The sequence below is a fragment of the Pseudophryne corroboree genome, chromosome 2, assembly GCF_028390025.1.
Source record: "Pseudophryne corroboree isolate aPseCor3 chromosome 2, aPseCor3.hap2, whole genome shotgun sequence".
NCBI classification, from domain to species: Eukaryota; Metazoa; Chordata; class Amphibia; order Anura; family Myobatrachidae; genus Pseudophryne; species Pseudophryne corroboree.
The window spans coordinates 895743735-895757497 of NC_086445.1; the positions used below are offsets into that span (position 1 = coordinate 895743735).

Here is a 13763-nt window from a genome sequence, read left to right on the forward strand (position 1 = left end):
AAAGCTATATCATCAAATAAATGTATGTGCATATCAATACTTCAAATATTGTATTGGGGTTAAACATATACACACATGCAATGGACTATAATCACAGTACATGAAAAATAATAAACAATTGTGGTCACAAACAACTACTCAGCAGCCAATTATGACACTGATACAAAAAAATAAGAAAAAGAAAAAATAAATAAATTTTTCTCAATTTCTTATTTTTTTTTATAATTTTCTATGAACCACAAAGCATATTTTATGTTTAACACTGATGTGATAGCAGTAGCAATGTTTATAATTCTGAGTGATAGAGTAGGACCGATGCAGTTGGTCACCTTAACAAATGTTGCAACAATTGTAACTAGTATTACTATATATATATATATATATACACAAGTTGAGTATCCCATATCCAAATATTCCGAAATACGGAATATTCCGAAATACGGACTTTTTTGAGTGAGACTGAGATAGTGAAACCTTTGTTTTCTGATGGCTCAATGTACACAAACTTTGTTTTATACACAAAGTTATTAAAAATATTGTATTAAATGACCTTCAGGCTGTGTGTATAAGTTGTATATGAAACATAAATGATTTGTGTGAATGTACACACACTTTGTTTAATGCACAAAGTTATAAAAAATATTGGCTAAAATGACCTACAAGCTGTGTGTATAAGGTGTATATGTAACATAAATGCATTCTGTGCTTAGACTTCGGTCCCATCACCATGATATCTCATTATGGTAAGCAATTATTCCAAAATACGGAAAAATCCCATATCCAAAATACCTCCAGTCCCAAGCATTTTGGATAAGGGATACTCAACCTGTATATATATATATATATAGTAGATGGCGCACATCAGAACTATTCAGTTGGTGCTCCGTTCAGGCACGATCACCCACCGTTGCCTTTATTTCAGCTCATACCCCCCAGGGGTGGCGAGCTGAAATGAATGAAAAGTAACGGGACGTTTTACATTGCACCAATGACCTGGTCGGTTTTAGCTGCTTTACGTGGTTAAATGCGACCTCTTGAGGGGGATCGGTATGAGATCCCGCCACCCAGGATGCTGAACATCAGGATCCCGACATATTATGCCCCCCCCTCCCAATCTCCGGTCACTTTAGATGCAATAACACAATTAAATCTCGCTCTTGAAGCACCAAACGAGCATGTGCAATCGTTCAGATAAATTAGGGGACTAGCGCGTTTCACAATAGCTTTATCTTTTCATAGTTATAGTTGTATAAATTATTACAAAATATCCTTTCCATTTTCTAAATGGATCATTTTATTTACTCAACAAATAATAAAATATAGTACATCATTCACGTTTCTTTGCTGTAATTTGCTAATATATTTGGGATGTAAATGGCTGCAACAGCTACTTTAGCTACTACATTCTGAAAAATAAATAATTAAATCAAAGCTAAAAACTGAAATACAAATTTTTCAATTTGGTAAATTCAACACACTACAGTATAACAAAGCAATTTATCTTATACTGTATAAAATATTATAATATGTCAAATAACAGTAACAGTTTATAAAGCAAATAGTGATCAAATAAACTTACTTGACTTTCAGGCTGGCCAGCATCGCTTTATCAATCCTGCAGGAATAAAATCAATAGACCAGTTCGTTATTCAGTTTTCATCTTGGGCAAACAAAGCTTGAGCACATTAGAATTGACATTTAACTTAAATGGAGTGATTACATCTAAAAACAGAATAACATTACAGGTTGAGTCTCCCTTATCCAAAATGCTTGGGACCAGAGGTATTTTGGATATCGGATTTTTCCGTATTTTGGAATAATTGCATACCATAATGAGATATCATGGTGATGGGACCTAAATCTAAGCACAGAATACATTTATGTTTTATATACACCTTATACACACAGCCTGAAGGTCATTTTAGCCAATATTTTTTTACAACTTTGTGCATTAAACAAAGTGTGTGTACATTCACACAACTCATTTATGTTTCATATACACCTTATACACACAGCCTGAAGGTCATTTAATACAATATTTTTAATAACTTTGTGTAATACACAAAGTTTGTGTACATTGAGCCATCAAAAAACAAAGGTTTCATTATTTCACTCTCACTCAAAAAAGTCCGTATTTCGGAATATTCCGTATTTCGGAATATTTGGATATGGGATACTCAACCTGTATCAGCAGAAGTATAATGATTGCTGGACTTAAAACATCACTTAATTGCACAAGACAGATTTCTAGACCTTAAAATAAGAATTTACTTACCGATAATTCTATTTCTCGTAGTCCGTAGTGGATGCTGGGGACTCCGTCAGGACCATGGGGAATAGCGGGCTCCGCAGGAGACAGGGCACATCTAAAAAGCTTTTTAGGTCACATGGTGTGTACTGGCTCCTCCCCCTATGACCCTCCTCCAAGCCTCAGTTAGGTACTGTGCCCGGACGAGCGTACACAATAAGGAAGGATCTTGAATCCCGGGTAAGACTCATACCAGCCACACCAATCACACCGTACAACTTGTGATCTGAACCCAGTTAACAGTATGATAACAAAACGAAGTAGCCTCTGAAAAAATGGCTCACAACAATAGTAATAACCCGATTTTTGTAACAATAACTATGTACAAGCATTGCAGACAATCCGCACTTGGGATGGGCGCCCAGCATCCACTACGGACTACGAGAAATAGAATTATCGGTAAGTAAATTCTTATTTTCTCTAACGTCCTAGTGGATGCTGGGGACTCCGTCAGGACCATGGGGATTATACCAAAGCTCCCAAACGGGCGGGAGAGTGCGGATGACTCTGCAGCACCGAATGAGAGAACTCCAGGTCCTCTTTAGCCAGAGTATCAAATTTGTAAAATTTTACAAACGTGTTCTCCCCTGACCACGTAGCTGCTCGGCAAAGTTATAATGCCGAGACTCCTCGGGCAGCCGCCCAGGATGAGGCCACCTTCCTTGTGGAATGGGCATCTACATATTTCGGCTGTGGCAGGCCTGCCACAGAATGTGCAAGCTGAATTGTACTACAAATCTAGCATGCAATAGACTGCTTAGAAGCAGGAGCACCCAGCTTGTTGGGTGCATACAATATAAACAGCAAGTCAGACTTTCTGACTCCAGCCGTCCTAACTATATATATATATATATATATATATATATATATATATATTTTAGGGCCCTGACAACGTCTAGTAACTTGGAGTCCTCCAAGTCCCCAGTAGCCGCAGGCACCACAATAGGTTGTTTCAGGTGACAACGCTGACACCCCTTTAGGAAGAAACTGGAGACGAGTCCCAGTTCTGCCCTGTTCAAATGGAAAATTCTAATATGGGCTTTTGTAAAACAAAACCGCCCATTCTTTTTGACAATCGCCTGGCCGAGGCCAGGACTAACAACATGGTCACATTCCATGTGAGATATTGGTCAACAGCATGGTCACTTTCCATGTGAGATATTTCAAATCCACAGATTTGAGCGGTTCAAACCAATATGATTTTAAGGAATCCCAACACTATGTTGAGATCTCACGGTGCCCCTAGAGGCACAAAAGAACTGTATATGGAATACACCCTTTACAATCTGGACTTCAGGAACTGAAGTCAATTTTTTCTGGAAGAAAATCTACAGGGCCGAAATTTAAATCTTAATGAACCCCAATTTGAGGCTCAAAACACTCCTGTTTTCAGGAAGTGCAGAATCGACCTAGTTGAATTTCCTTCGTGGAGCCTTCCTGGCCTTACCCACGCAACATATTTTCACCACATGTGGTGATGACGTTGTGCGGTCACCTCCTTCCTGGCTTTGACCAAGGTAGGTATGACCTCTTATGGAATGCCTTTTTCCCTTCAGAATCCGGTATTCAACCGCCATGCCGTCAAACGCAGCCGCGGTAATTCTTGGAAAAGACATGGTACTTGCTGAAGCAAGTCCCTTCTTAGCTCCCCAGGCCCTTAGTCCTCTGTGAGCATCTCTTGAAGCTCCGGGTACCAAGTCCCTCTTGGCCCATCCGGAGCCACTAGTATAGTTCATACTCCTCTATGTCTTATAATTCTCAATACCTTGGTTATGAGAAACAGAGGAGGGAACCCATACACTGACTGGTACACCCACGGTGTTACCAGAACATCCACAGCTATCGCCTGAAGGTCTCATGACCTGGCGGAATACCTGTCCCGTTTTTCGGGCGGGACGCTATCATGTCCACCTTTGGTCTTTGCCAACGATCCACAATCATGCTGAAAAACTTCCCTATGAAGTTTCCACTCTCCCGGGTGGAGGTCATGCCTGCTGAGGAAGTCTGCTTCCCAGTCGTCCCCTCCCGGAAAGAACACTGCTGACAGTGCTATCACATGATTTTCCGCCTAGCGAAAAATCCTTGCAGTTTTGTCACTGCCCTCCCGCTTCTTGTGCCGCCCTTTCTGTTTACGTGGGCGACTGCCGTGATGTTATCCCACTGGATCAATACCGGCTGACCTTGAAGCAGAGGTCTTGCTAAGTGTAGAGCCTTATAAATTTGCTCTAAGCTTATTTATGCAGAGAGAATTCTCCAGACTTAATCACACTTCCCTGGAAATTTTTTCCCTGTGTGACTGTTCTCCAGCCTCTCAGGCTGGCCTCCGTGGTCACCGGCATCCAATCCTGAATGCCAAATCTGCGGCCCTCTAGAAGATGAGCACTCTGTAATCACCACAGGAGAGACACCCTTGTCCTTGGATATAGGGTTATCCGCTGATGCATCTGAGGATGCGATCCGGACCATTTGTCCAGCAGATCCCACCGAAGAGTTCTTGCGGGAAATCTGCCGAATGGAATTGCTTCGTAATAAGCCACCATTTTTACCAGGACTCTTGTGCAATGATGCACTGACACTTTTCCTGGTTTTAGGAGGATCCCGATTAGCTCGGATAACTCCCTGGCTTTCTCCACTGGGAGAAACACGTTTTTCTGGACTGTGTCCAGAATCATCCCTATGAACAGTAGACGTGTCATCGGAAAAAGCTGCGATTTTGGAATATTTAGAATCCACTCGTGCTGACGTAGAACTACTTAAGATAGTGCTACTCCGACCTCCAACTGTTCTCTGGACCTTGCCCTTATCAGGAAAGCGTCCATGTTTCCTTTTAAGAAAAATCATCATTCCGGCCATTACCTTGGTAAAGACCCGGGGCGCCGTGGACAACCCAAACGGCAGCGTCTGAACTGATAGTGACAGTTCTGTACCAGGAACCTGAAGTACCCTTGGAGAGAAGGGCAAATTTGGACCTGTAGGTAAGCGTCCCTGATATCCAGTGACACCATATCGTCCCCTTCTTCCTGGTTCGCTATCACTGCTCTGAGTGACTCCATCTTGATTTGAACGCTTGTATGTAAGTGTTCAAATATTTCAGATCTCACCGAGCCGGTTGGCTTCAGTACCACAATATAGTGTGGAATACTACCCCCTTCCATGTTGTAAGAGGGGTACTTTGATTATCACCTGCTGGGAATACAGCCTGTGAATTGTGTGAGGGGGAGATGTCTCGAATTTCCAATGTACACCTGGGATACTACATGTAGGATCCCGGAGTTCCCTTGCGAGTGAGCCCCCTGCGTACTGAAACTCTTGAGATGACCCCCTACCGCACCTGAGTCCGCTTGTACGGCCCCAGCGTTATGCTGCGGACTTGGCAGAAGCTGTGAGGGGCTTCTGTTCCTGGGAATGGGCTGCTTGCTGCAGTCTTCTTCCCTTTCCTCTACCCCTGGGCAGATATGACTGGCCTTTGCCCGCCTGCCCCTATGGGGACGAAAGGACTGAGACTGAAAAGACTGTGTCCTTTTTTGCCGATATGTGATTCGGGGTAACAAAAAGTGGATTTTTCAGCTGTTGCCATGGCCACCAGGTCCGATGGACCGCCCCTTTATACGGCAATACTTCCACATGCCGTCTGGAATCTGCCTCACCTGACCACTGTCGTGTCTTCGTCTGGCAGATATGTAAATCACATTTACTCTTGATGCCAGAATGCAAATATCCCTCTGCGCATCACGCATATATAGAAATGCATCCTTAAAATGCTCTATAGTCAATAAAATCTTGTCCCTGTCAAGGGTATCAAAATTTTCAGTCAGGAAATCCGACCAAGCCCCCTCAGCGCTGCACATCCAGGCTGAGGCGATTGCTGGTCGTAGTATAACACCAGTATGTGTGTATATACTGTCATGATATTTTTCAGCTTCCTATCAGCTGGCTTCTTGAGGGCGGCCGTATCTAGAGACGGTAACGCCATGTTTTTATAAGCGTGTGAGCGCCTTATCCACCCTAAGGTGTGTTTCCCAACTCGCCCTTACTTCTGGCGGGAAAGGGTATACCGCCCATAACTTTCTATCGGAGGAACCCCACGTATCATCACACACTTCATTTAATTTATCTGATTCAGGCAAAACTACAAGTAGTTTATTCACACCCTACAAAATACCCTTATTTGTGGTACTTGTAGTATCAGAAATATGTAACAGCTCCTTCATTGCCCTTAACATGTAACTCGTGGCCCTAAAGGAAAATTACGTATGTTTCTTCACCGTCGACACTGGGGTCAGTGTCCATGTCTGTGTCTGTCGACCGACTGAGGTAAATGGGCGTTTTTACAAGCCCCTGACGGTGTCTGAGACGCCTGGACCGGTACTAATTTGTCCGCCGGCCATCTCATGTCGTCAACCGTCTTGCAGCGTGTTGACATTATCACGTAATTCCATAAGTAGACCATCCATTCCGGTGTCGACTCCCTAGAGAGTGACATCAACATTACAGGCAATTTGCTCCGCCTCCTCACCAACATTTTCCTCATACATGTCGACACACACGTACCGACATACAGCACACACACAGGGAATGCTCTGATAGAGGACAGGACCCACTAGCCCTTTGGGGAGACAGAGGGAGAGTTTGCCAGCACACACCAAAAGCGCTATAATGTATATAACAACCCTAGAAGGTGTTGTTTCTATATATGCGCTCTTAATATATAATTATATCGCCAATTTATGCCCCCCTTCTCTTTTAACCCTGTTTCTGTAGTGCAGTGCAGGGGAGAGTGGGAGCCTTCCTCACCAGCGGAGCTGATCAGGAAAATGGCGCTGAGTGCTGAGGAGAATAAGCTCCGCCCCCTTTTCGGCGGGCTTTTCCTCCCGGTTTTTTAATAACTGGCCTGGGTTAAAATACATACATATAGCCTTAATGGCTATATGTGATGTATTTATTTGCCAAATAGGTATTTATATTGCTGCCCAGGGCGCCCCCAGCAGCGCCCTGCACCCTCCGTGACCGTGTCAGTGAGCCGTGTGACAACAATGGCGCACAGCTGCAGTGCTGTGCGCTACCTCTCTGAAGACTGTGAAGTCTTCTGCCGCCTGTTTCCGGACCTCCGTTCCGCCGTCTTTCTTCAGCGTCTGTAAGGGGGATCGGCGGCGCGGCTCCGGGACGAACCCCAGGCTGACCTGTGTTCCGACTCCCTCTGGAGCTCAGTGTCCAGTAGCCTAAGACTTCAATCCTCCTGCACGCAGGTGAGTTGCCAGTCTCTCCCCTAAGTCCCTCGTTGCAGTGATCCTGTCGCCAGCAGGAATCACTGATTAGAAACCTAAAAAAAAACTTTACTAAATAGCTCCTTAAGAGAGCCATCCAGTTTGCACCCTTCTCGGACGGGCACAAAAACCTAACTGAGGCTTGGAGGAGGGTCATAGGGGGAGGAGCCAGTACACACCATGTGACCTAAAAAGCTTTTTAGATGTGCCCTGTCTCCTGCGGAGCCCGCTATTCCCCATGGTCCTGACGGAGTCCCCAGCATCCACTAGGACGTTAGAGAAATATATAGTATCCTTTATCATTAGCAAAAAAAAGTTGTCAACTTCACTTTACTGTATATCAAAGCTGTACAACCATTACTTCAAAATATAAGACAAATATAGGAACAGCAAGTATACTGTAACAATGTATCAATGGCGCTCTAGGAATAGGGAATGGGGAAAAATTCAAATATTCACCATGCACAGTTACAGGGGTGTATCTAGGGGTCCGAGCGCCCCTGGCAAAGTAAGGGGCTGGCGCCCCCACTACACACATTTGGAATAAGGTGTGAGTATTGGAAATGGGGCATGGTCTTGTGGGGGAAGGGAGTGGACACAATAGTACTTCCAATTCAATTATGCCACACAGTAGTGTCCCTCATTCACATTACACCGCACAGTAGTATCTCGTATTCACGTTACACCATCCCTCCCCCCTAACCCACCTTTCCCACAGCCTGACCTTAACCCACCCCCTCAAAAAAAAGCCTCTTCAGTGGTGCCTAACCCTAACCCACCCTTCCTAATCTCCCTCCCTGCAGCCTAACCCTAGCTCTCCCGCCCTCGCAGCCTAACCCTAACCCTCCCACGTGGCTTGCCAGTGGAGACTTTGGCACCAACTTGATCCGGATTTTGGCATTCTGCATTGCTATCTATGTTGGGATGCCAGCATCAGCATTGCGAGCAGTTTCGGGATGCTGGCGTCAGCTTTCCGACCGCCGGGATGCCAAACGCCGGCATCTTGACTGCATCCCGAATTAAATGCTAATGAGATGCTGTGAGATGAGCCTCAAATGGACCCAGCCATTAACCAAACAGCATTAGTTGGATGGTAGAAATGCTTCCTGTTAGAAGAAACATCAGGGTGCCATCACTTCCAAGATAAAATTATCAATTATACAATTATATGCATTTCCTTTGAACATGGCCTTGACATAGGTAAGATATGTATTTTCTTTATTACACTCAACAAGTTAAAGTTTTCGCTTACTTACTACTTACTTACATCTAACATGCATGAAAATCGTGTAGTTTTCCAGGTACGGTCCCTTCTCCCAAACACGGACACTTTTTTATCTTCAACAACTAATAGATCTGTAGCACTGTGCTATACAACAATTGCTGTGTACCAGCGGTGCAAGTATGCGGGTACGCTCGGGCACGAAGTACCCTTAAGAAGTTTGCAGCGGGTACGCAGTACCACCTTCCACACACTTTGCCATTGCCACAATTATAATGCGCCACAAAGCAACAAGACCGTGGTGCTCGGCAGCATGACGGCTCCTCCCACTTTGTCAGGGTTACTGGGAGTGCAACAGTAGCTGTATTTTCCTGTTATAATGGAGGCATTACTATATATTGTTATTGAGGCATTACTATATATTGTTATTAAATTGGGGGCATTAATATATATTTCTATTATACTGGAGGTATCACTATATATTTCTATTATACTGGAGGCATTACTATATATTTTTAGCCTTGCCTCCAGAATACCAAAAAAAGGGGCTATGTCATGTGGCCACGCCGCTAGTGTCATGTAGCCACTCCCACTAGCAGCATATGACCACGCCCCATCACAACACATGATTACGCTAATTTTTCGGCACTCAGTACCCATAAGAAAATATTTCTACTTGCACCACTGCTGTGTACCTGGTAGAGTCTCTTACTGCCGGCGCAGCGCCGGTGTCCGTCAGCACCGCACTGCACTAGTGATCAGACTAGTGTCCGGCAGCACCGCACTTGTAATCAGACTCACATTAAACTACAGTTCCCAGCAACAAGGGCTGCTGGGAGCTGTAGTTTATTTTGAGTTTGACTACAAGTGCGGTGCTGCCGGACACCAGCGCCACTCCAACAGTAACAGACTCTCACCAGGTACAGTCTGACAGTACTGTTTTTCTATCCTTTGGCCGCGGATGGCACAGCCAGGCGGCGCACCCTCCTTGCCTGGCGCCCCTGGCGTGTGCCATCCTGGCCAATAGGTAGATACATCCCTGCACAGTTATAACCAATCAGTCTGGGTGTTGTACTGTATTTCCTAGTTCACACAATATGGTAGTGGTTACCATACTTTCTTGAATCATGACACTCTAGAGCGTCGCCATATTTTTCACGGCATCCGCAGACCAAGGGGATCATTTATCAACGAGTGATAAAATTAGTTGTGAATGATAAAACTTGTTGCGCATGATAAATGGTTCTCCAGTCAACCAGCTCCTACTGTAAGTTTCATGTGTTCAGCTCCTGTCATGTGTTTGAAAAATGACAGGAGGTAATTGGCTGAAGCATCATTTATCATTCACAACGAGTTTTATCACTCGTTTATAAATAGGCCCCCAAATGTTTGTTACTGAGGAATTCATGAAAAAAATTAAATTCAGTAATTTGTGCTTATATTTATTCATGTACAGTTTCTTATATAGCAGAACATATTCTATTGCATTTTACAATTGGAAACAACAGTGATAAGACCAACTGGGTAATAACAGATAGACATAGAGGTAGGAAGGCCCTCATGCTTAGGTTCAGTTATGTGTCGGGGGACAGGGTTGTGCCGCTATTTGCAACATTTTTTATAATCGGCAGCCGCCAGCATTGTTTTGATTTTCACACTGACCATAAATCATTTGTTTTGGTTCTGAACCATCACCCCTTGGTATCCCTGTAAGTGCAACCCATGGCACGGCACCATTTGGGGACCACTGTACTATGGTTTTTATAATATGCCTTGTTTCATATTATTACCACTATGCAGCTAGTTACACAGTTTCCCTACTGAAATATAAGATTAAGAATACTATTTTGCTCTTCTTCACTTTATCAGTTATTTATATAGCACAGAGATACAGCATTCCAAAGCACTTTACAGAGAATATTTCAGTCCCTGCCAGTAACAGATTTTACCTATTCCCCAGTAAAATCCCCCACCTCAGTGAGCCAGTTGCAGTCCGTGACTGCACTGGATTGGCTGTGACAGGCAGTGACTTCCTATTGGAAGTGTTACCTGTCAGTTACAGACCTGACAGGCAGCCCCAGGGGGAGGTGCTTTCTCCCTCTGGGTTTGCCAAGCTGGGCTGCAATTAACGTAGAGTGTACTTCCAGTAAGAAGCCACTCCCTGTCTTCTAGTCAGCCCTACCCAGGTTCAATGGGGCTGTAGCTGATGCAGTCCACAGAAGATGGTGTTTTGCGCATGCATGGTCCCACCACCGATTGTGCGCATGCACCGGTCCCAGCGCCTGCCAGATCCATTGTGCTGGTCAGGCTGTCTGTCTCCTGTCCCGGTACGGGTAGTGGTAACCTCCCTCCTACAAGCAGGTAGGAGCTGCCACTGGTCCCTGCCCCAGTGGAGCTTACTGTCTACAATACCTATCACATGAACAAACATACACAGATTAATTTTGCCAGAAACCAAAAAACCTACCGGTATGTTTTTGAATTGTGGTGGAAAACAAGGGTTTGTGACATCTTACACATGCATGGAGAGAACATACAAACAGATAGGCCATGGCTAGGATTTTACAATGGTAACTACGACACCATCCGAGCTGCCCATAACATAAGTCACTGTGACTTTTATGGCATCTTGCAGTGGGGGCAAAGTCGTGGTGATGTGAATCATGGTGCCACACTCCATCAGTTGCCCCTACAACCTTCTTCTCCATGTCTTCCCTATGGGAGTCTTACAAAGTTGGCAACTATATCTATTGTAAAACATAGTTTTATGCGCTTTTGTGTTCATTGCCGACAAACAGGATGTTGAAACTCGATGTAAAGGGCGGGATGCATTGAAGTGCGAGTTGGTGGCCATGCAGGTTGCCGGCCGAACTCTGACTTTTATTAAAGGGACAATCATATACAAGGCATAGTTTAGCCTTGCACTTGATTGCCCCTTTAAAAAAAATTTCAAAGTTTGGCCAGACCCCCGCACAGCCACTAAGATCAGACTTCAATACATTCCGGCCAAAGGCTGAAAAGCAGTATTCATTTTGAATCTTATGCTGCAGCATACTTAGTCTGTCTTATGTAACTGACTCCTATTGTTGCTACGCTAACACAACCATAAATAACACATGCACATGTAGCAGAGTATGTGGGACACTGAGAAAAATGTAATATCTGAAATGTCCATGTTTCCACCATTCATCAAAACTGCCTGGCTATTGTTACATTATTTGGCTCAACTTGCCATGTTCTAGCATTAGCCATAATCTTCTACTGTGCAGAAGTACTGCAGTAAAGGAAAATTATGCAGCGCTATAAAGAAACATTTCCTCCCCTTTTCAATATCAGGCACTGTCATTAAGACAAATTACGTCAACTACTGCCCCACATTGTCATAATGCTTATAATCTGGGGTTTACATGAGCTGGTAAATTGGACATAAACAAAAGATAATAATATCCTGATGGTCAAGAGGTTTCCAGTTTCTATATGAAGAACGAGCTAATTAGCACAATCTGAAACTACGTTAAATCACCATAATAACTATCTCTACAGCTCATATTTACACATAATGTAAGTAATGCATTAATAAATGGCCAAATGAGCTTTGAGGGTCAGGATGCAAGTTTTGCAGGAAGTGCTAAGAAAGGTTGGACTTTGGATACTGCTATTAGCAATTTCATATGGTTGCTCGTAAAACTAGTCTGCATTTATGGATTAAGAATTCTCTGCAAACCCATGAAATGTTCAAAGAGAAACTTTTTTATTTTCCATGTGGATTGGTAGGCGACATCTCTCCAGATTGCCACTTGGGAGAGTTTCATAGAGGTTCTACCGACATCTACTAAAGAGGTTATATCTAATTGTTTCATCATAGAAACATAGAATTTGACGGCAGATAAGAACCACTTGGCCCATCTAGTCTGCCCCTTTTTTATTTTATCTCATCATACTTTGTGGTATGAGGCTTACATTTTTCTGCAAGACCTCCCAATCGAAGGATATATATCCTTTGAGGGATAAATATTATTTGGCTGAGTTCAAAGTCTTCTCTCAATTTTTTAATCTTTTAAAATTGTGATTTTGTTATAATCGTTTATCTCATTTATTTGACATTGTCATGGACTCCGATGCACATTTTTATGTACTGCTTTCTTCAAATGTAGATGTTATTATGACTACAATTGATGGTTCAATACAGAAACTATTATTTTTACAAAATAAAAATAAAAAAGTGGTACTTATGTGCTTGGATGAGAACTACTTCATAGAACTGACTGATCATTATGACTCCCATGTTCCCCATTACAGTGCGAGTTCACGCTTTTTGATGGTTGGGTGTAGGTTTGGGTGACTTGCATATGAGTTGAGTGGTCAGACAATTTAACTACATAACTTACTGCAACTACAGTAAGTGATGTGTGCTTCAGAGGAGAAAAATAAAATACTGTAATGAAACACATTTTTATCATTTGTGCATCCTTTCTCTGCTGTGTCTGTGTCATTTATTCTCCTGCATGTGCAAGGACAAATGTTTGCTAACACTAACCATCAGGATCCTGAATTGTGAGAGACTGAGCTGCAGTCAGCTGACTGACCCAAGGAAAATGCAAAGTGGAAATTAAAGCCTATAGATATAGATATACAGGTGTCACAACTAACAATAAGCCGTTTCCTAGTGCAGTGTAATCACATTGCATTGTGACTAAGATGCATTCTTGTCACAAAATAGGAGAGAAATTGGATACCAACTGCGCACTGCGGCATGTCCGAGTGATGCGGGGAGTGCTGCTTATACTAAGCATGATTGCCCACCTCGCTGAGCTGGATAACTAAATGTATACACACCAGATACAGCGCTCAACCCCTGTTGGTATTAAGTATGATCATGTGCTATGCACCACAGCACATGATCATACGTAATACCAACAGGGGTTGAGCGCTATATCTGGTGTGTATACATTCGTCAAAAAATAGATGC

The 13763-nt window shown here is 43.4% G+C and overlaps 1 protein-coding gene across 2 annotated transcripts in view; it reads right to left on the reverse strand.

Annotated features, from left to right (window-relative positions):
* RAP1GAP2 (RAP1 GTPase activating protein 2) overlaps positions 1 to 13763 on the reverse strand; it is a 1491256-nt gene that overhangs the window by 1027939 nt on the left and 449554 nt on the right. For both annotated transcript variants that reach the window (XM_063956011.1, XM_063956008.1), the window contains exon 2: positions 1580 to 1615. In XM_063956011.1, coding sequence (XP_063812081.1) covers positions 1580 to 1602 — 23 coding nt within the window. In that variant the 5' untranslated portion in view covers positions 1603 to 1615. The remainder of the gene's footprint in view (positions 1 to 1579; positions 1616 to 13763) is intronic.